Genomic DNA, 21533 nt, shown 5'->3' on the forward strand with positions numbered 1-21533 from the left:
AAAAATACCTTGGGAGTTTCTTCAAATTTGGCACAAACATCTGCTTGGATTCAATGATGAACCGATTAGATTTTGGTAATCATAAGTCAAAGGTCAATGTCACCTCAGTTTTTTTATTCTATATTATATTATTATATATTATATATTTCAAGAGCGCCCTGAATGAATTTCTTCAAATTTGGCACAAATGTTCACTTGGACTCAAGGATGACCTGACTAGATTTTGGTGGTCAAAGGTCAAGGTCAGCGGGACCTTGCACTCATCTCATTCTCATGAACGTGATATCTCAAAAACGGGGGATATCTCAAAAATGGGGGGCCTTGGGGGAAATTTCCTCAAATTTGGCACAAACATCTGCTTGGATTCACTGATGAACTGATTAGATTTTGGTGGTCATAGGTCAAGGTCAGTGTCACCTCATGTTTTTCATTCTTGTGAGTGTGATATTTCAATAAAACCTTAAGGGAATTTCTTCAGATTTGGCGCAAATGTCCCCTTGAACTGATTAGGATTTGGTGGACACAGGCCAAGGTGACTGTGGCCTTTTAATACATCTTTTTGGCCATAACTCAGGAATTTATGTGCTAATTATGGCAAAACTTCACATAAATGTCTAATTGGATATAAAAGGTTAAAGGTCAGCTTCACCGTTACATAACGTTTTGCATAAAACACTTTTTCTGGCCATTACGTCATACGTCAGGAGAGACATTTGGCCACCAATTTTGGGTGTCTACCTTGAAACAGTATCCATGTTTTCACAGACTGTAAAACTGTAAAAGACACTTGACTGGTGCGTGGAGGCATACAACCGCAGGACAGTAATTCTAGTTTTTTTTACATGACCTAGGCCTGACATTGGAATCATGACCCTTTACATCACATTGCAAGTCAACAAACAAGTGAACTCTTGAGCAGCTGCAGCAGAGTTACACAAGGACAATTTTCTATATCCATTATTGATATAATACATTATTCCTCTGAATGTGTGCCCCTAGACCTCAGACTAATAATCATATTGAGCTGTAATTGTGCATTTTTACGTGGGACTTGTTACAGTTATAGATGTATGGAAATAACATGATTCTACGTAATAGTTGTTGACCTGTCCAAAGGTTCTGGCATGCACTCTTGTTTACCTGAGTTGCGTGTCAAAGCATCAGGGGTCAGAGGTCTGTGGCAGTGTTTGTCTGCTGAAGCATGTGCCACTTCAGACTCCCTCAGGGGTCAATAATTACCAAACACCATTTCCTATCCTCGTGTACCATTGGCTGATTGCAAAGGGCAGAGATGACCAAAACGCCAATGAGACAATAAGTTGAAGAGTGATCGCCCTTAAATTTTCTTTCTCTCCATGGAGGACGGCCTGCAGTGAGAGCTGCCTTTTGTCTCCAGCGGGATCTCTAACTACAGGTTGCTGCTCAAGTGTGTGACAGAATGTCATCTTTAAAGGAGATATGCAGTGGTTTACCTCTGGATCCACTGCCCCCTAACCGGGGAAGAGACTCCAATGTGCCACATGCACCTATGCGGACCCTGAACCTTACAGCAGAGGAGGAGCGGGTGAGTCATACTGTTTCTGTGCATTCAAACTTGTTCAGCTTTGTCACACAATAATTTATAAATCAGTTATCCAGGTACATGTAGACCTCTTGAATCCATTTTGTGCACACCACAATGAAACAGAGCAGTCATTAATGTCAATAGGTACTGCTGTGATTTTCTACTATAACAAGTGTAAATACTGTCTGTTAAATAAACTCCAAAAGGAAGATTACATTGCTAATGGTAGGGAAAGCCCCAAACATGAACCAACTTGACTGCAGTCAAACCTGTCAAACTACTATCAGAAGAAAAAAGACAAACATCATCAAGCAGCTATGTGAGAGTGAGCTGGAGGAGGTTACAACTCACTGTCATGTCAGACAGTTGCTTTCCTATAAATGTGTCAGATGCAGACACACAACCGACATTAAGCTATGCTGCGTACTCTGACTTATTGCATCACTGTTGGCTCATTGGCTGCCCTAAAATATTGATTATTCTCTAAGGTCTTTAACTGATTGCCTAAACTGAGAGCAGACTTGAGTCAATGATTAACAGGGATGCAGCAGGTGCTCTGTCTGTTAGCCTTAAAGTGTAAAAGATCTACTCATCCGTCTCACTGTGCTGAAACATTTGCACTGTACAGAGTGTCTTCACTAACCTACTGTCAATGCCTCTTCCCTCTAGCTGGCGCTGAGAAATGCACTGCGTTACTTCCCTCCCACCCATCATGCAACTCTTGCACCTGAATTTGCCCAAGAGCTGCAGCAGTACGGGCACATTTACATGTACCGCTTCTGCCCCACGTTACGCATGAGGTGAGGCAACCAAATGATGAAAGCCCAACTGATATGGCATTCTTTATGCCAGTATCCATACTGATATTTGTGAATAAATTAATCTATGTGTTGGCTGTTATTCCAGTTATGCCCATACAATTTATATAAATATTTTGACAATAATACTTCAAGTTTGATTGTTAGGTTAGGACATGTGCTCTATGATTTTTTATATCATTAAAGATGACAGTAACAGTAACTGAAAGATGAGTTTGGTAATTTTGTTTCTGACAATGAAATACGTAATAATAAAAACAACAAAAACTTGGTATAACCTGCAGAGCATTATTTCTAAAAATCTAGTCCATCTAAAAAAATCTCTGAGGCCATGTTTAAAATCAATGTAACTGCAAAATGCAGCAGTTTTGTTTGACCTGGATTTAGTCCTTTCATTGTGTGTTTAATGATTGTATTTCCTGTGTGTTTATTCTGTTTAAACTGTTACTGGTGCGCTGCCTTGCTGCCAGGTCTCCCTCAGAGAAGAGGAGGGACTTCCTGGTTGAATAAAGGTTAAATAAATGTAAATTGACCTGCTGGTATATTTTGTCAGGTCAGTCGGGCTTTAATAACAATCCCTGCTGTCGAAGATGTTCTCTGCCTTTTGCATTTACACAAGGTTGTAACTTTTCAAAGGAGAAATAACACATTCCCTCTGTTATAAATAAAATGTTTAATTCATATGCAATCACACGCACCCTTCAGTTTCAGGACATTGTGGAGGGTTTCGCTTCTGCAGCCTCACTAGTCTGGTATGAACACTAATGGTGGCTTATGAAAGTACCTCACCGGAAATTATAGGAAATCTGTGTCATCCTGTGAAAGTGTGAAAGTTACATACACATCTCTCTTTATGATGGTTTTGTTTAATTTGTCTTTCTCCACAACAGTGATGTAAGTTTGTCTCTGTCTCCTCAGAGCATACCCCATAGATCAGTACCCGTGCCGCACACGCCAAGCTGCCTCCATAATGCTCATGATCATGAACAACCTGGACCCTGCAGTTGCTCAGGTCAGCCTCTAACACAGCTTGTATTAACATAGCAACTAAGCATGTGATGTCTGTGATGCTTAATTCATTGTCTTATTGGCGTCTTTATCCCTCAGTTTCCCCAGGAGCTTGTCACCTACGGAGGCAATGGACAGGTGTTCAGTAACTGGGCCCAGGTGAGCCCTGAGTAAATGTGTTTTCTTACAAAGGATTTGGTGACGATGTATAAATAGATGTATATTAAAGATTTGTGTGTGTCTGGGTGTAGTTTCGTCTGGTGATGCATTACCTGAGCGAGATGACAGAGGAGCAGACTCTGGTCATGTACAGCGGTCATCCCATGGGCCTGTTCCCCAGCCTACCTTCATCACCTCGTGCTGTCATCACCAACGGCATGGTAACAGCCTAACACACATCTGATTAAGCTTTCAGCCCACTTACAACCTTGTGTACTGACATACACTGTTCTTTTTTTTCCGTCACTCAGGTTATTCCAAATTACTCCTCCAGAGATCAGTATGAAAGGATGTTTGCCCTTGGTGTTTCAATGTAAGTTTTTAAGATGCTTTTCAGTAAGAAAATGTTGCTGTATTAGCCTTGTATGTGGGTGTACATGTTTGATGTAATCTCTGTTCTTTTATTTGTCCGTTTTCAGGTACGGTCAAATGACAGCTGGCAGTTACTGCTACATCGGACCTCAGGGTATTGTTCATGGCACTATGGTTTGTGATTTTTTTTTTTTGTATGCACACAGCACTCCAGTTTTAACTCATGCAAAATATGGATCACTTTTAATCAGTGGTTACCAAACTAAAGTGAGATGAAACAAGGAAAAAGTTATCTTATTAACTTGTTTCTAGTCTTTGCCTTTTGACTTTTTACTGTGACCTGTAAATTCTTTAAATGAAACAATATAGGAAGGAAAAAAATTAAGGTCACATGTATAGACTGTGTAAGATATTGGACATAGCCACCCTTGGTCACCCATTGGTTTGTGGACTCTTGTATTAATGTATTAAAGCCTCGAGTCTGGCATATTGGCTGTCACCATCTTGGATTTTTGGGGCCACAAGTGACCGTATTTGGATGAGAGGGTGGCACTACCCTAACATTAGCTGCTAGCTTGGTTAGCACAGTGCATTTGGTTAACTGTGATAATGCTAATGCTGATGCTGTTTTTGCAAGTCAAAAACAGACTTACCAGAAAAACTTTACATCCAACTCCTTAGGGGACCTTTGAGTGCAACCAAACAATTTTTTAGGTGATCAACGCATTACAATTGATTTTACGAACTGAAAACACACTAAAATAGTACCAACTACAGCCACGCCTATACTCTGAATGTGGGGTTACGCTATGGTTATGTTACCTGACCAGTGTTGTCATCATGGCAGCTCCTCGTCAATAGATAGCACCCACCTGTCATTTAAAGCTTCCACACCCTTAATTATGCATAAAGTTAAGAGGCCATCGTAAAATTTTAACAGATGAGTTACATAAAAATTCACCTCCTGTACAGTTGTCATGAGTGAGGAAAATATCTGTACAGACCAAAACCATTTTTGTTTGTTTATTTGTTTTGTACCAGGCTGTAAACATTTTCAGCCCTGGAAGTTGCACCTTGGTCACTTGTCAAAACAGTTGGGATGTAATACTTTAAAAGAGCAGTGTGTAGGATTTAGTGGCATCTAGTGGTGAGGTGTGAAATTGCAACATACTGAATACTCATTGTTTCACCCCTCTTTTTCCACATGTGTGGTAGAACCTACAGTGGCCTTCAGGCAACAGAAAAACATGAAAGGCCCCGTCTAGATCCAGTGTTTGGTTTGTCTGTTTTGGGCATAGTTATGAATACTACTTTCCATCTCTGGACCCTCCTAAATCACACGCACTGCTCCTTTAAATCATAACAGTCACTGACACATTACCTGTGTGTTATAGTTCCTGTTCTTTTATTTCTTCCCCTGTGTGTGTCCGTGTAGCTGACTGTGTTGAATGCCGGCCGGAGGTACCTGGGCTCCGGTGACTTGAGGGGACGCGTCTTTGTGACCTCTGGACTTGGGGGCATGAGTGGAGCTCAGGCTAAAGCTGCCGTCATCGCAGGATGCATTGGTGTGATTGCAGAGGTCAGCTGGTGTCCAGTCATTTCCCAATAATACTCACCGCTGACAGAGCGAGAATGAAGCACGTCCTGAGTGTGACTGTGTGAATTTGTTTCCTGTGTAGGTGGATGAGGCTCCTCTTAGGAAGAGGCACGAGCAAGGATGGCTGATGGAGGTCACCAGCAGCATGGACCACTGCATCAAACGCATCAGGTAACAAAGAGGAAAAGTCATTATGAGAGTGCAAAAATATTTTTTAGAAATAGTTGCTGCATACTTACTATTACTCTGTGATTTACTGTTGTTGATGGCCATGAGGGGTTTAATATGATAGACTTTGTGTGTGTGCCTGTGTTTCTCTGTACATGTGTCAGATGTCATGTTGTCAGCTCTATCCAGTAAAAGTCCAGACTTGCAGTTATATTAATTGGCAGCCCTTTCCGCTAAAAAAACAAAGCCCCATGCACTGTAAAAATACTCTGTGACAAGTAAAAGTACATATGTTTTGTGATCAAAAAGTAGTAAAAGTACTCAATATAGAAGAATGGCACCTGTTAGTGTTAAACTGTTATGTAATACATTATGAGACTATAAAAAGAATGGGGCCTCCCTAGTGTAGTGGTTAGAGCACTCGTCTTCAGTGCGGATGGTCTAGGGCTTTAATCCTGGTGGGGTTGACGTCAGCAAAGGCATATGGCCACAAGAGGTTCCCACCACCGAATCAAACGGGATCAGATTCCTTAAGGAGGCTTCAGGATAAGAGAGTAACTCCGGAAGCTGAGCCTAGTCCTCAACAAGGGCGCGGTTTGAAGATGAGAGTTTCCAGACGTAAAAGTGGATTCATAAGACTATTAAAACAATAACAAAAAGAAAGAAATGTTTGTTGAGCCTATCCCAGCTGACACTGGGCGAGAGGCAGGGTACACCCTGGACAGGTCACCAGACTATCACAGGGCTGACACATAGAGACAGACAACCATTCACATTCACATTCACACCTACAGACAATTTAGTGTCACCAATTAACCTGCATGTCTTTGGACTGTGGGAGTCAACCGGAGTACCCAGAGAAAACCCACACAGACATGGGGAGAACATGCAAAGTCTGCACAGAAGAGTAACATATTAGTACTGCTGTGCTCCACAGTGACAGTAAGATATATCCCATAACACAACCTGCCTGCTGTAAGATTCAGTACTGTTTTTGTGTGTTTCAGAGAAGCCAAGAGCTCCAAGACTGCCCTCAGTCTGGGTTACCACGGTAACGTTGTAGACTTGTGGTGAGTGACAGATGAAAACATCCAGCTGCTCAGACACGACTCAGGTCTGCAGCTACAGTGAGAGAGACACATTCTGACACACTTTTCTAACCTCTTCACCAGGGAGAGGCTGCTGTTGGAGTATGAGAGGACGGGGGACCTCCTGGTGGATCTGGGCTCAGACCAGACCTCCCTTCACAACCCATATAATGGAGGCTACTACCCAGTCCAGCTCAGTTTCCGCCAGGCGAATCAGCTCATGGCGACTGATTCTAAGCGTTTCGTAGCCATGGTCCAAGAGAGGTAATATGAATCACACTTTGCTGCGGTATATTTTGAGCAACATATGGGTCTGTACAGCTGATATAATGTGTTTCACACATGATCACAGCCTCCGAAGACACGTTAAGGCCATCAACAAACTGTCTGATGCTGGCATGTTTTTCTGGGATTATGGCAATGCCTTTCTCCTGGAGGCCCAGAGAGCTGGTCAGTGATTTAACACTCATACACACACACTCACAATATATAATAATTATCACTCAGTCCATGTCAGGCCAATAAAGAGGCTTGTGATTTTTGTTTTTATAGGAGCAGAGCTGGAAAAGGTTGGCGGAGGAGCAACAGAGTTTCGTTATCCTTCTTACGTCCAGCACATTATGGGGTGAGACATTTTCTTATTCAATCTAGCACTGATACTGTAATAGACCTGTAGACAGTTGCAAGTCATCTGTGATCAGTTCTTTTCTTCTTGTGATCAATAGTTTGTGATCTCTCCTTCTGTCTTTGCCACAGGGACATTTTCTCTTTGGGCTTTGGCCCGTTCCGCTGGGTGTGCACATCTGGCGACCCCCAAGATCTTGCTGTAACTGATGATATCGCCGCTACTGTCCTGGAGGAAATTAGTGCCAATGTGACTGATCGCATCAGACAGCAGCACAGTGATAACATCCGCTGGATCAGAGAGGCTGGAAAACACAAAATGGTGGGTGACATTCTGGGCAACCAGTGCCATCATTTACCCTCTGATGAGATACGCAGCTGCATTAGGCTGATTTCCTCTGTCTTTATTTAGGTTGTGGGATCTCAAGCCAGAATCCTGTACTCTGACCAGAAAGGAAGAGTCTGCATTGCTTTGGCTATAAACCAGGCTGTCGCTGATGGACGAGTTTCAGTAAGAGGATACATTGTCTGCTGAGGCCCTGATCACACAGAAAGTGTTTTGCAGGTTGCAAAACACGAGGCTCACCACACTGCCTTTAAATTGAGTGCTACTAGTAAAAATGCTTGCTGCACCTTTTTATTGTTGCCAGGCAACCACCCCATCACCTCCTTACCCTTACCTCCCTGTGTAATCAGTCTACCATTTATTTTGACTAAAATTGCCTGCTTATTTTCACAGTAATTAGTAGCTAGTTACTAAAATGGACAGTCGGATAGTTTTAGGTATCCAGCAACTGCAATCACCAGTTTCTCCTCCATTGTTTACCAAATGTAAACTTGTTGTCGTGACTACCACAGAAAGCCCACCTCTCAAATCATCCGATTGGACAATGGGGAAAAAAGCACAGATGATGTGGGGCGCTTTTAGGCTGAAGTTTTTTCAACTTGAGGAGTCCGGCAAAAACGCCAGGGGCGTAACAATGAAAACAAAACAAGCAAAAAGCTTAATTCTCATTAAAAACAAGTACAAAAAGCTGCCTCCAGCTGCTAAGACACTTTCTGTGTGATCAGGGCCTTAGGAGATTATTTGATGTTTACAGCATGATGTCCAGTTTTCAGTGGAGTCTGAGTAATAACCATCTTGTGTTATTTGTGTATCTCAGGCTCCTGTGGTCATCAGCAGAGACCATCATGATGTCAGCGGCACAGACAGCCCCTTCAGAGAAACCTCTAATGTGTATGATGGATCTGCCTTCTGTGCAGGTATGTGTGTGATCAGTGATGTGCAAGATACTGAAAATTAGTATCAGTCACGACTCACGGTTACTAGTGACTTCTCTCAAGTAATTAAATTACTTCACCAATTAATGCATATACAAGTAATCAGTTAGGGCAGTGGTTTTCAAACTTTTTTCTGCTCAAGGCACACCTGCATTTATATCTGTGCACAATAGACTCTATGTAAGCACTCTTATCAGGACATAAATGTTTGTTTTTATATACTAATATCAAATAACAGTTGACAACCAACTATTACTCATGAAATATTTATTAACAAAATGAGTTAAGAAATAATTTTAAAGTTTTAAAAATTTCACCAAGGCACCAATAACACACCCATTTAAACGCGGCACACCATTTGAGAATCACTGAGTTAAGGAAAGCAATTTTTGTATTACTTTAAAATATCTGCTTCAGTTCTATAACCCTAGCAACATAGCTGTTGTATTATTTTAGTGTTTGATCATCTGTCGCAATTACCACAGAGCTGATTATACAAATGTTAGGTTAGCCAAAATATGTCCATATGTAACTGATGTCTTTGTTTTGCTCCTCACTTCCCTGGGTGTCAGGTCTGGTGGGTGGGAGGGAGTTAACTGACTGTTGGACAGAAATATTCCAAATTTATCAAAAAGTATTCAATATGCCTGTACATCCCCTGCTATAACTTGGAATCCCGGAGGAGGACAGCATTCCCATAGCCATATAGAGAGTCATTGCCTTCACCACACTGATAGTCAGACACTTTATTCTCCTTAAAAGGAAGCACATTTACCCTCCCAGCCATAGTGGATGGATTGTGGACAATGTATGCACTTGAAAACTTGACTTGAAAGTGAGAACGCTGCAGACATTGCGACAGATGATCAAACATAATGGAGCAGCTCTACAGTCCACACAAAATCTGTTCCTTGTTACTGTTACCATTCAACACTAACACCAATCCATTTCCTGCCTCTCTTCATTCATATGAATTAGTAACACTGCAGGAATCATTTTCACAATGTATCCCCCTTACAGACATGGCAGTCCAGAACTTTGTTGGTGATGCATTCAGGGGCGCCACATGGGTAGCCCTGCACAACGGTGGTGGTGTTGGCTGGTAAGACTGGCTGGTCTCCCAGTAAATAGTAATCTGTATGACACTTTTTGATTCATCAAAACTTATCTGTCACCAGGGGGTCAGTGTGTTTATTACTGTACCTGTTGTGTCGCCTGCAGGGGTGAGGTAATGAATGGAGGGTTTGGTTTGCTCTTGGATGGCTCAGAGGAGGCAGCAAAGCGAGCCAGACTGATGCTCAACTGGGACGTGTCCAATGGGGTGAGAGTGTAGAGAGGAGAGCAGCGTGACAGAGTCACTTACTGTGTTACACTGTAAGCTCTAATGGCTCTGTGTCTGTGTGCTGCAGGTGGCTCGTCGCTGCTGGTCTGGAAACTCCAACGCCTATGACACCATCCAGCACACCATGGAGGAGAACAGGCAGCTGCGTGTCACCATGCCCTTTCCTGTACAGGATGAGTGCGTGCTGGATCGTGCCCTGCAGGGCTAGCCAACACTTGGAGACAGCTGCTGGAGACATGCAGCTGTAATCCTGTCAGTAGTGTCTGAATCAGGCCTCATCCAGGTTTCAGAGGATCAGTAGTAGTTAATGAATCAATGGCCATGTTGTTACAGAAATGGTTTGCCATGAACACAGAATGCAAAATAGGCTCCAGTATTATGCTCGGCTGTTTTAATAATTTAATTTGCAAGAATATATTCTTTTCATGTGCTGAAAATTAAACTACAAGTATGTATAAATGATCAAGCCCATATGAGTCATTTGTATGTTGGTAATCTACGAAAATAATTTGCTACATATACAGTAATTTGTCCAATAATGGATGTCAAAATGTCAATGACATGTTAGTGACACAGAAACGTAGTTTTTTATATGTTGAAAAAAAGAAGAGGAAATCAACCAGGATGCCAAAGTCAAATTTTGGTCACAGCTGACACCACAGCAGCAGCTTTGTTTCTGCATTTGACTGCACATATTTATGGCTTGAATAGATACTCAGATCAAGTTTTGGTGTGGAAAAAAGGCAAATTACTGATACAATTGCACAGCATTTTGTCTGCTGTCGCAACCTGACACAAGTAAAAAAAAAAACACTTGACAGATGAGAGACTGTAGTCCTAAAAATGTGTTTCAATGAAATACAAAATGCAAATGAGGTGTATAAGTATATCTGGAGTCCTGGAAGGAAAGAGAAGAGCTCAGCTAACCCAGGCCTCATACTGTTAAAGGAACAGTTCACCCCAAAATCAAAAATACACATTTTTCCTCTTACCTGTAGTGCTGTTTATCAGTCAAGATTGTTTTGGTGTGAGTTGCAGAGTGTTGGATATATCAGCTGAAGACATGTCTGCCTTCTCTTGAATATAGTGTAATCAAATGGCACTCGGCTTGTGGAACTCAAAGTGCGAAAAAAAAGTACATTTAAAAAACTCAACATCAATGTGTCTTTCCAGAAATCCTGACCTAGTTACTCAAGATAATCCACAAACCTTGTTATGAGCAGCTTCATGTAGGAACTATTTTCTTTCTACCAAACTACACCTGCAAACGTAATCACTGTGCAGATGATAATGACAGGAACCTTATTTTAAAACTCAGGTGTACTTTGGTAGATAGAAAATAGTTCCTACATGAAACTGCTCACAACAAGGTATGTGGATTCTCTTGAGTAACTGGGTCATGATTTCTGGAAAGAGACATTGCTGTTGAGTTTTTCAGATGTATTTTTTGGCACTTTGAGCACCACAAGCTGAGTGACATCTAGTTCCATTATATTAGAGAGAAGGCAGACATCTCTACAGCTGATATCTCCAACACTCTGCAACTCACACCAAAACAATCTAGACTGATAAATAGCACTACAGGTGCTGTCCCTTTAATGTCAGATTTGAATGATTTCCTGGCGCCCTGACAGTGCTATGATGTCCTTGGAAGACCTCTCACACACATCCTCTTGATATTTGCCATGAGCTTTATTATGGAAGTGAGGACTGTACTGTCCCATTCAATTAAAACTGTATTAAGAGGACACAACAATATTCTTTTAGCTTTCTCTGGTTTTGAACCATGTACTTATACTAATTTCCTATCATAGCTTCGGGTCTTGTCCATCTGTCCATTGGGGTGCGTCTTTGCGCGTGGTTGTTCCTTTAAGAAAATGAATTTGAGCCGTTCCGCGCTGACGTAAGGGAATTGGAGAGCCTGGTGTACCCTGCAGGAAGAGGCAGAGAGCCGTGATGAGGACCAGGCAGGGGCTCCACATTTTTCCAGCATTTTCTCCTCTCTTAGACATTTAGTGTGTCGTACCATCTCTCCTGTACACACACATCCAGATCATCTTGAAACCTCTAAAGTGCCCTGGTGCCAATATAACGGTGCGCTTTCAGACCTCCGCCCTTTTCTGTAGGACTCTGAGGAGGTTTCATAGATTTGCATACCTCATTTTGTTCGTACAGTGGTCACAGTGAGGGCGAGATGATCTGTCGGACAGCACCAAACTCCTCCAGACGTATGAACTAGGATGACACCGGATATTTCCTGTTGCAGACACTGGTGACTTTTGCGCAGCATCCCTGTTGGCTTCTACAGGAATAAAAATGCATCATAACCAGGAGGAGCAGTCGGTAAATCCAATTACTGCGCAGCACGGGACAGCACAGCCCAGTGACTCCTCCAACAGCCTGGGGAGCAGCTTGGACAGCGGCCCCACAGACACCCAGCCACCTGCTTACTGTAAGCTGGAGTTCAAGAGACACGCAGTGACAGATGACTATAAGATTACAGCTCAGGTCCTTGGCCTGGGAATAAACGGGAAGGTTCTGGAATGTTACTGCAAGAAAACCGGAGAGAAATGTGCCCTCAAGGTGTGTGTGTGTGTGTTTGCTTCTTTACCCTGAGTGTGCGTGTGTGTGTGATGTGGACAGTCCTCTGGAGGCTCCTGCCACTGGAAAGACAGAGAGCATCCATCAATTATTCAAATCTGGTCTGTGATCTCCATCATGCAGTTGGGTTTATACTAAAAATATGTCCAGAATGTAGGTGTTGTATTTATGCTTTATGTAAAGTTAAATGTCCAGTGACGATTTCAAATGTATGCTGATGTTTATTTTATTTAAAAAGGGACACATTAATCAACATGAGCACATGGGTCCATCATGTTAATGTGCCAGATTAAGACATACAGACTTGTTTTCATCTGCAGTCCCTGGCAGGTTGATGGTTTATAAAAAATAGTCAAAGCAAACATGCAAAAGACCAAACCATATTCATTTTGTTTGATGTGACGTAGATGAAATATGAAAACAGCCATGAATGGATGGAGCAGTAGTATGAGAGCAAATTGAGTTACTGAGCAGCCCAGACAGTGGATGTGTCTGTCAGTCAGTGATGTGTTGTCTGGGGTCCTCCTTCGACACAGTTTCCATTTTGCTCTGCGATCGTTGTGTGAACAATGATCTGCCCTGTTAATACTTGACATAACCATCTGACATTTAACACAAGTATTAAAAAAATGCATTTTATTACTCCCCTACACAACATTAAGTATTCTGCGTATTAGATGTTTACAGTGATTTTAAAAGCCATTTTATGACGTGAGAAATTCAGAGCGGGTAAGTCAACAAACAGCTGACTGTAGGGATGCAGCAAAGCCTTAAGAAAACACAAACAGGAAGAGCAGCCCCACAAGTGCCTCTGAATGTTTTTTTGGAATGTCTTAAGTGGTATGCCACGACTGAAAAGGTACGCTGAAATGTGAAGAGCTACCTCAGTCTTGTCGTCTGTGAGTGTAGAGCTGTGATTTCTTTGCATTGAGGCTCTGGAGGAAAGTCACACCTTCATAAACACTCATATCTGAGCCCCTTTTCCTCCTCCAGTGCTCAGAGTTCATTGTAATGTCCACAAGGATTTGGACTGCATGTCTGGGAAAATAGGATATCCTCCTCCCCCCTGGATACCAGAGCTGCAGCACTGTGTCTTTAAAGTTAGAGCATGCTGCTAAATGCAGTCTTAAAGTATTCACTCCTAATGTTCTCTCTATAATGGAGATGAATGGCTTTAATAGTGCTGTAAACAGAGTGTCTCCACAATGGGACATGTGTTTGTCTCTGTGTGTGTGTTTATTGATTTCTTGCTAAGGATGTCAAACTGATTCTTTTAGAAATGAATGAAGCGTATCCATCTTGGAATACATTCAGACAAATATGTGACGGAAACCTTTCAGTGATATGTGTTTTTGTGATGTGGAGCAGATCCTGTACGATACTCCTAAAGCCAGACGGGAGGTTGAGCTGCACTGGCGAGCTTCCGGAGGTCCCCACATTGTCCGAATACTCAGCCTGTATGAGAACATGCACCAGGGGAAGAAATGTCTTCTCATCGTAATGGAGTGGTGAGCAGCACTGTGGTATTTATTGTCTGCTTATTTTTACGCTTTTAAAGGGACAGTTCTCTTACCTGTAGAGCTGTTTATCAGTCTAGACTGTTTTGCTGTGAGTTGCAGAGTGTTGGAGATATCGGCCAAAGAGATGTCTGCCCTGTCTTGATTATAATGGAGCCATATGGTACTCAGCTTGTGGAGCTCAAAGCACTAAAACAAAATGCATGTGAAAAACTCAACAACAATGTCTCTTTCCAGAAATCATGACCCGGTTACTCAAGATAATCCACAGACCTTGTTGTGAGCAGTTTCATGTAGGAACTATTTTCTTTCTACTGAACAACACCTGCCAACCGTATCACCACTCAGAAGGAAGCGTGCAGTTACTGCTAGGTCATCTAGCACAGCTGAGCTAGCTAACATTACAGCTCAGCTAAGGAGGACAGAATTTATGTCTATATCTCACACTGTCACAAGCCTCTTCTCCATGACTAGATATCTCCAACTCTCTGCAACTCACACCAAAACACTCTAGACTCAAAAATAGCACTACAGGTAAGAGGAAAATGATGTATCTTGGATTTGGGGGCGAACTGTCCTGAACTGTCTATAATGTAGTGCATCTTTGTGTTCATTTAATACTTTGAAAAAGTTGAAGGGCAGAGAGACAGACTGTGTGAATATCCATACATAAGTCCTGAAACTGCTTTATATGCGAACAGTGAAACAACTCCAATGATGCCCTGCAGAATATCTTGTATCTAGAAAGGTCTGGATGGCATCTCTGTCCAGCTGAGTTTGATTTCAGCTCACACCTGGCACAGGAATGCAAATCAAATACATACTGAGTAAGGAATTTAGTTTAGTACTTGCATTTGATTATGTGGGCGGTACGGTGGTGCAGTGGTTAGCATTGTTGAACTCCTGGTTCAAGCCCTTCATTGTGGAGTTTGCATGTTCTCCCCGTGTCAGCATGGGTTTTCTCTGGGTACTCCAGCTTCCTCCCACAGTCCAAAGACATGCAAGTTAACTGGTGACTCTAAATTGTCCGTAGGTGTGAATGTGAATGTGAATGGTTGTCTGTCTCTATGTGTCAGCCCTGTGATAGTCTGGTGACCTGTTCAGGGTGTACCCTGCCTCTCGCCCAGTGTCAATGTCATTGTTTGTTTCAGTTTAGCTTTTATTGTTTAAAACGGTTACCTTTTACTTTCGTTTTTGTGTAGTTTCAGTATTAGGCTTTTTAAAAGTTGTGATAAGGGGGGTATTTGTCAGAGGCAAGATTAAGTGCAGAATAGGTATTGCAATGAAAACAAACACACTCTGTGAGGGTAATTGACTCCTTCTCATGTAGACATTCCAGTTATGCTTGTTGTGTTGACCAGTTTGACCAGATTAACAAAGACTAAAACTTCCAGTCCTAGACAGTCCTTTTCATTTTTAGTTTAGTTTAGTTTTGGAAGTACACAATATATATTCAGTTAGTTTCCTTTTTTTCTAAAGTTAAGTTTTTGTTTTTATTTCAGTTGACTAAAATGTTTTTCAACATCTAGTTTTATTTTTAGTTTAATTTTAGTTAACTATACAACACACATGCAGTATATAGCACAGTACATTTAAAAAAGACCCCTTTTTAAAAATATTTTTCTTTCTTCCATCTGCAGTCGACATCTTTGCTGTACTTGTTTCAGTGGCAATAAGGTCTTTCTTCCTCTCTGTTTACATTACATTATTTTCCATTGTTATTTGTCCTTTTTTAACTGTGCAAACAATTAAAATTCAGATTCAAAAACAAAGTGAAAAAAGTGAGACATGACTCTGCAGAACAACAAAGGGACAAGATGGTAATAATATAGTAGTAGTAATCATCCCCCCTTGCACACAAATTGAAACACTCCCCTCTGGCAGGACGCTGCGGTCCATCAGGACCAAAACCTCACACCACAAGAACAATTTCTTCCCGACTGCAGCTGGCCTCATCAGCATGGCCTGGGACCCCAACTCACACTGACTCACGTCTGAATGACTTACTTTGGTTTTTTGTTATGCACCAAAAAACCAAAGCAAATTCCTTGTATGTGAAAACCTACTTGGCATTAACAAGACTCTGATTCTGAGTCTGGTGTTGGTAATACAGACTGTTTGCGAGTGTTGCTGTGTCATGTGTTTACTACAGAAACATTTGCATCTCTGATCACGTGATAATGTGGCCTGAGAAACTGGATGCCACTGTATCTGTGCTGTGTTTGGGGCTGTATTTAGCTCTGTTCACTTGTGATTCAAACACACAGAACATATTCTATGGCTGAAAGCTGAGAGGGCTTTTAACAGACGCCAGTTTTATTAGAATATGGAAACATTTTCTGATGATACATTTTAAGCTCCACTTAGAAATTAAGCTAATTTGGGTTTGTAATATAATCATCATATAATTGATATGGTTTTATAACGTGTTTGTACAAACTTTACAATGTGAAATTAGCACAATAGTTTGCTATGTTCCCTTTGATTCGTCCTCACTGCTCGAGTCATCTGGTTCTGCTGTGGCTCAGAAGACTGGACTCATCTGAACAGTAAATTGTGACGCACAATGACTTGCTTTGTTTCCAGACCATGATTGCAGTAGAGAGCTGTGGTTGTTTGCCAAGAGTCCCCTCGCTGCCCCAGTTCTGATGTCTTTGTTAATCTTGTTTCAGTATGGAGGGAGGGGAGCTGTTCAGCCGCATTCAGGCCAGAGGGGACCAGGCCTTCACAGAGAGAGGTGAGGTCACATATTAATGATGGGTCTCTTTATTGTGTCCTGCACATGTTACACCTATACGTCATGTCTGTCCATCAGAGGCGTCAGACATCATGCATGACATCGGCACGGCCATAGAGTACCTCCACCTCATGGACATCGCCCACAGGGATGTAAAGGTGCTGCTGCTGTCAAAATAAATGAGTTCACAGATAAATACATTGTTTTAAAATCTCTGTAACCTTTTTTATTTTTCTCATGCAGCCTGAAAACCTGCTCTATACCACCAAGGAGAGTAACGCCACACTAACACTGACTGACTTTGGTTTTGCTAAGGAGACGACGCTGCACAACGCCCTCCAAACTCCCTGCTACACTCCTTATTATGTTGGTGAGTGTTTGCTGTCATGCAATCAGCCAGTTGACTGCATTTGTACCAGTGATATTAATATGCTATCAGAGACATAGTTTCTGGATATGGTTGCTGTCATTCACTCTCATGTTCTCTATGTGTGTCTGCATATTGACCTGCTGTAGTGTGTCTTTCATTCTCCACGCTATCACTGTGTTGTTTTATATCTGTATCTGTTTGTCCATTCAGCCCCAGAGGTGCTTGGGCCAGAGAAATATGACAAATCATGTGACATGTGGTCTCTGGGCGTAATCATGTACATTCTGTGAGTATCATGTGCGTCTGCAACTGATTAAACTTAATGAAACATTTACAGCTATTCTGGTATACTCTGTATTAATGTTTAACAATATGATTTTGGTTAATGACAGAAAAGTTAATCAGTCTCTTCTGCTCTTCTGTTTTAGATTGTGTGGGTTTCCTCCGTTCTACTCAAACACAGGTCAGGCCATCTCTCCAGGCATGAAGCAGAGAATCAGGCTGGGCCAATACGAGTTTCCCAACCCTGAGTGGGCTGACGTTTCTGAGGAAGGTCAGCCTTTGGAAAAAAGACTCATAAAGATTTCAAAACTGTAACAGGGCTGTGCAAATTTTCCTCACACCAAGTTCTTGCTTTGATTGAAAATCAGCACAAACTGACTATAGTGACCAAAACTGGCGTACAGTAAACCATATTCACAGTAACATTTGTAGTCCAAATTTAAAGCTGCTGTATTCGGTATGTTTATATTAACAATGGACTGTGACAGGTATCGAACATACAGAAAATCATCACCCAGCTGCTGTTCCCCTCAGCTCTATGGAGAATTTTAGCATCTTTGAACTCATTATTTGGGTTTATGGCCCAAAACTTCAATCTGCTCACCCTCTTTCCCCTTACTTCCAGACACAAGTAGGCTTTTAAGCACAAAAAAATGCTTTGACAGATTCACTACACACTAAAAACCCAGCACCAATTGACAAACTGACAATATTAGCAACTAGCTAGTGAACATAGGGTGACCAGATGTCCCGCATTGCGCGGGACTGCACAACATTTCTGTCTCTTTTCATGCGTCACGCAAATTGAGACCACGTCCCGCATGTTGGTTGTCACCCGCACTTGCAATCCCTCCCCTGGCCAATGAGAAGAAACTGCATGCAGCGGCCGGCCCACGTAGGCTCTGTGCGTTTAAGCGCTAGGGCCCGTCCCTCCTGCCCCATATAGCAACAGGTGACACTCGTTAGCTAATGAGTGTCAATAGGCTCGTTGGAGATTAACTGTGTCTCGCCTGCAAAGTAGACGAGAGCAGGCGGCCGCAGCAGGGGGTGGTAACAAAAACCTGCGGTGAAGTCGGACAGTTTCCAGCAGCCTTCAGTCCGTACAGGAAGTCACAGACACACTAACATCCTGTCTGGAATGATGTCAGTTCATTAAAAAAGTGATCAGACCCATATGTCAGTTTGTTTTCAGTCTCCAGTTTTAATTATGATAGATTAAATTATTAAAATGCTTTACAGGTGATCTGTAATTTATGTTTGACAGCATCATATCAGTTTGACCTGTTCCCTTAACTACACAGGCTGAATAAACAGTGTTAGTTAATATTTTCAGGAAAAAAAATACAACACAACAGCTTTCATTTAAGATCAGTCAGATACAGTCAGGGCTCCACATCTGTACAGATGTTATTTTAAGAATCCTCAAATCCCACTGACCACAAGTCTCTGTGTTGCTAAATACTTCAATAATTAAAAAAGTCCATTGTTAATATACAGTAGACTCTGTACAGTTTGTGATGAATGTATTTAGTCTCTGATGGCTAAACTTTGTGCTGGGGGCGGGTGTCCTACATTGTCCCTCACAAACCTACACCTTGTCCCACATTTGGTTTATTGGGACCTGGTCAAGTGAACATGGTGGAGCATTTAGCAGTTAAGGTGACGTATTTTTCTCAGGAGTTGGTAGGGACCAAAAACGGAGCTAAAAGAGAGTGAATAATAGAGTAATGTTTATCAGGTGGCCAGAGACATGACTCAAAACGAATGATAATGTTGCTCTGTAACAGCTGGATATAAATAAGCAACTGCTCCAAAATCTTACTTAGAGTTCATTCTCAATGCCGCGATGCAGAAATGCGGGACTGATTTGCAAAATATTCACGCAGCGCTTTTCTGCGTTTAAACCATACACACAGGTGAGGTGCGGAATTTCGCGTTGTTGTGTTCCAAGTCCGCGCAGTGTGAATGGGTGCGGGTAAACATGGACGAGAGTAGCAGCAGCAGCAAGCTAGCAAGCTAACATTTAACAAGCGTCAACATCAACTTTCTTTAGCACTTAGCACTCTCACCCTCAGTGAGAATGGACTTTAAAGGGACAGTTCACCCCAAAATCAAAAATACATATTTTTCCTCCTACTTGTAGTGCTGTTAATCAATCAGTCAATCAATCAATCAATTAGTTAAATCAACAGTGACGTTTAGCAAAACAAAATGGCTGAACAAGCCACTGAGGGGTGAATGGGTGAATTTGTTCTGGACGTGCGTTCTGGGCAAAGAATAAACCAACGTCCAGTGCGTGTTATCTCTTTTGATTGGGCGATCCATGTATTCTTAACACAATATACACATGCTCACCATAACATAGAGGGAAGACAGCATTGTCCATATGTAATAAATATTCCGTTCAGCAAATTGAGTCTTCCACACTGATACTTCACGTTTTCACTACACGCTTACTGTACACAACGCAGTCAAAAACTGTTTGCTTCCCGTTCCACACACCTGATTTCCACTACCTGAAGCTTACCTACATGCACTTCACACATGAATGCTAGATGGCACTCGGCCTGTGGTGCTCAAAGCACCAAAAATACATTTGAATAACTCAACAGCAATGTCTCTTTCTCTCATGACCAGCTTACTCAAGATAATCCACAGATCTTGTTGTGAGTAGTTTTAGGAACTATTTTCTTTCCACAGACCTCAGGGGCTAACTGTATCACTGCGCAAAACGTGCATCTACTACTAATAGCACCACAGAACTAGCCAATGTTATAGCTCAGCCATAAAGGATGCAACTGACATCTCACACTGTCATGAGCATGAGCTTCTCAGGTGTGCTTCAGTTGAGAGAAAATAGTTCCTACATGAAACTGCTCACAACAAGATCTGTGGATTATCTTGAGTAACCAGGTCATGATCTCTAGAAACAGACATTGCTGTTGAGGTTTTCAAATGTATTTATTTGGCACTTTGAGCACCACAAGCTGAGTGCCATCTAGTTCTATTATATTGGAGAGAAGGCAGACATCTCTACAGCTGATATCTCCAACACTCTGCAAATCACACCAAAACAATCTAGACCGATAAGTAGCACTACAGGTAAGAGGAGAAATATGTTTTTTTTAATTAAAAAAATCTCATCCTCTTTACCACAAAAGAGACAACATCATTAAAGATTCATACAGCAGTAAAGATTTGTTGGAACAAATGCTTGATGTTGTTTACCTGTGTTTTGTAGCCAAACAGCTCATCATTCAGTTACTGAAGACAGACCCCAATGAGAGGATGACCATTGGACAGTTCATGAACCATCCCTGGATTAGTGTAAGACATCTCTTTGCCACTTTGTCTACAGACCTACATGTTGTTCCTCCTTTTATTCATAGAATGTGTGTTTTTTGTACTGCAGCAGTCATGGGTGGTCCCTCCGACACCCCTCCACACCTCCCGTGTTTTGACGGAGGACAAGGAGCTGTGGGAGGATGTGAAGGTGAGACTCACTCTGTCTGTTTTCACAATATGACCACAAGATGGCGATAAAGCACAGACACATTTAAAGCACCATGTGTTTCCGTCTTCCCGCAGGAGGAAATGACCAGCGCCCTGGCCACCATGCGTGTCGATTACGACCAGGTGAAGATCAAAGACCTGGACACGTCCAACAACCCTCTGCTCAACAAGAGACGCAAGAGGCCTGTGCCTGGAGGAGCCAACTCAGGAGGAGGAGACGGTGATGGAGGAGATGGAGGAGTGGTGCGTAATAGTCACAGAGAAGTAACATTTTCTGAAGAGCATGGGGAAATGATCATTGGACAGAAGTAGTTTAAAATTATGACAGCCAGATTGATCAGTTTACATATCACTTATTGTATTTTACTTTCTCCTTCTTTGTATCACTGCACTTCAATATTCTAATTCATGTCATTTATTTTGATTGTCACCACTCTAACATTACAAATAAATAGTTTTTTTTATGTTTTACAGCTGTGTTGTACTGTCATG

The 21533-nt window shown here is 41.9% G+C and overlaps 2 protein-coding genes across 2 annotated transcripts; both read left to right on the top strand.

The window, feature by feature from the left end:
- The first annotated feature begins 1323 nt into the window (after positions 1–1323).
- uroc1 (urocanate hydratase 1) lies at positions 1324–10491 on the top strand. Its single transcript, XM_049583843.1, has 19 exons — positions 1324–1564; positions 2234–2364; positions 3301–3394; positions 3490–3549; positions 3642–3770; positions 3861–3922; positions 4029–4095; positions 5357–5500; positions 5601–5689; positions 6694–6756; positions 6859–7038; positions 7127–7224; positions 7327–7399; positions 7531–7720; positions 7811–7909; positions 8562–8661; positions 9700–9781; positions 9901–10000; positions 10089–10491. The coding sequence occupies exons 1-19, from the start codon at positions 1439–1441 to the stop codon at positions 10227–10229; spliced, it is 2028 nt and encodes a 675-aa protein (XP_049439800.1). The 5' UTR covers positions 1324–1438; the 3' UTR covers positions 10230–10491.
- A 1274-nt stretch (positions 10492–11765) lies between these two features.
- LOC125893311 (MAP kinase-activated protein kinase 2-like) lies at positions 11766–21512 on the top strand. Its single transcript, XM_049583903.1, has 10 exons — positions 11766–12604; positions 13991–14130; positions 16812–16876; positions 16955–17034; positions 17120–17246; positions 17457–17532; positions 17675–17799; positions 20770–20855; positions 20941–21021; positions 21117–21512. Exons 1-10 carry the CDS (start codon positions 12338–12340, stop codon positions 21351–21353), a joined length of 1284 nt encoding a protein of 427 aa, XP_049439860.1. The 5' UTR covers positions 11766–12337; the 3' UTR covers positions 21354–21512.
- Positions 21513–21533: the final 21 nt, after the last annotated feature.

Source organism: Epinephelus fuscoguttatus, linkage group LG1 (assembly GCF_011397635.1).
Source record: "Epinephelus fuscoguttatus linkage group LG1, E.fuscoguttatus.final_Chr_v1".
In the NCBI taxonomy this organism is placed as follows: domain Eukaryota; kingdom Metazoa; phylum Chordata; class Actinopteri; order Perciformes; family Serranidae; genus Epinephelus; species Epinephelus fuscoguttatus.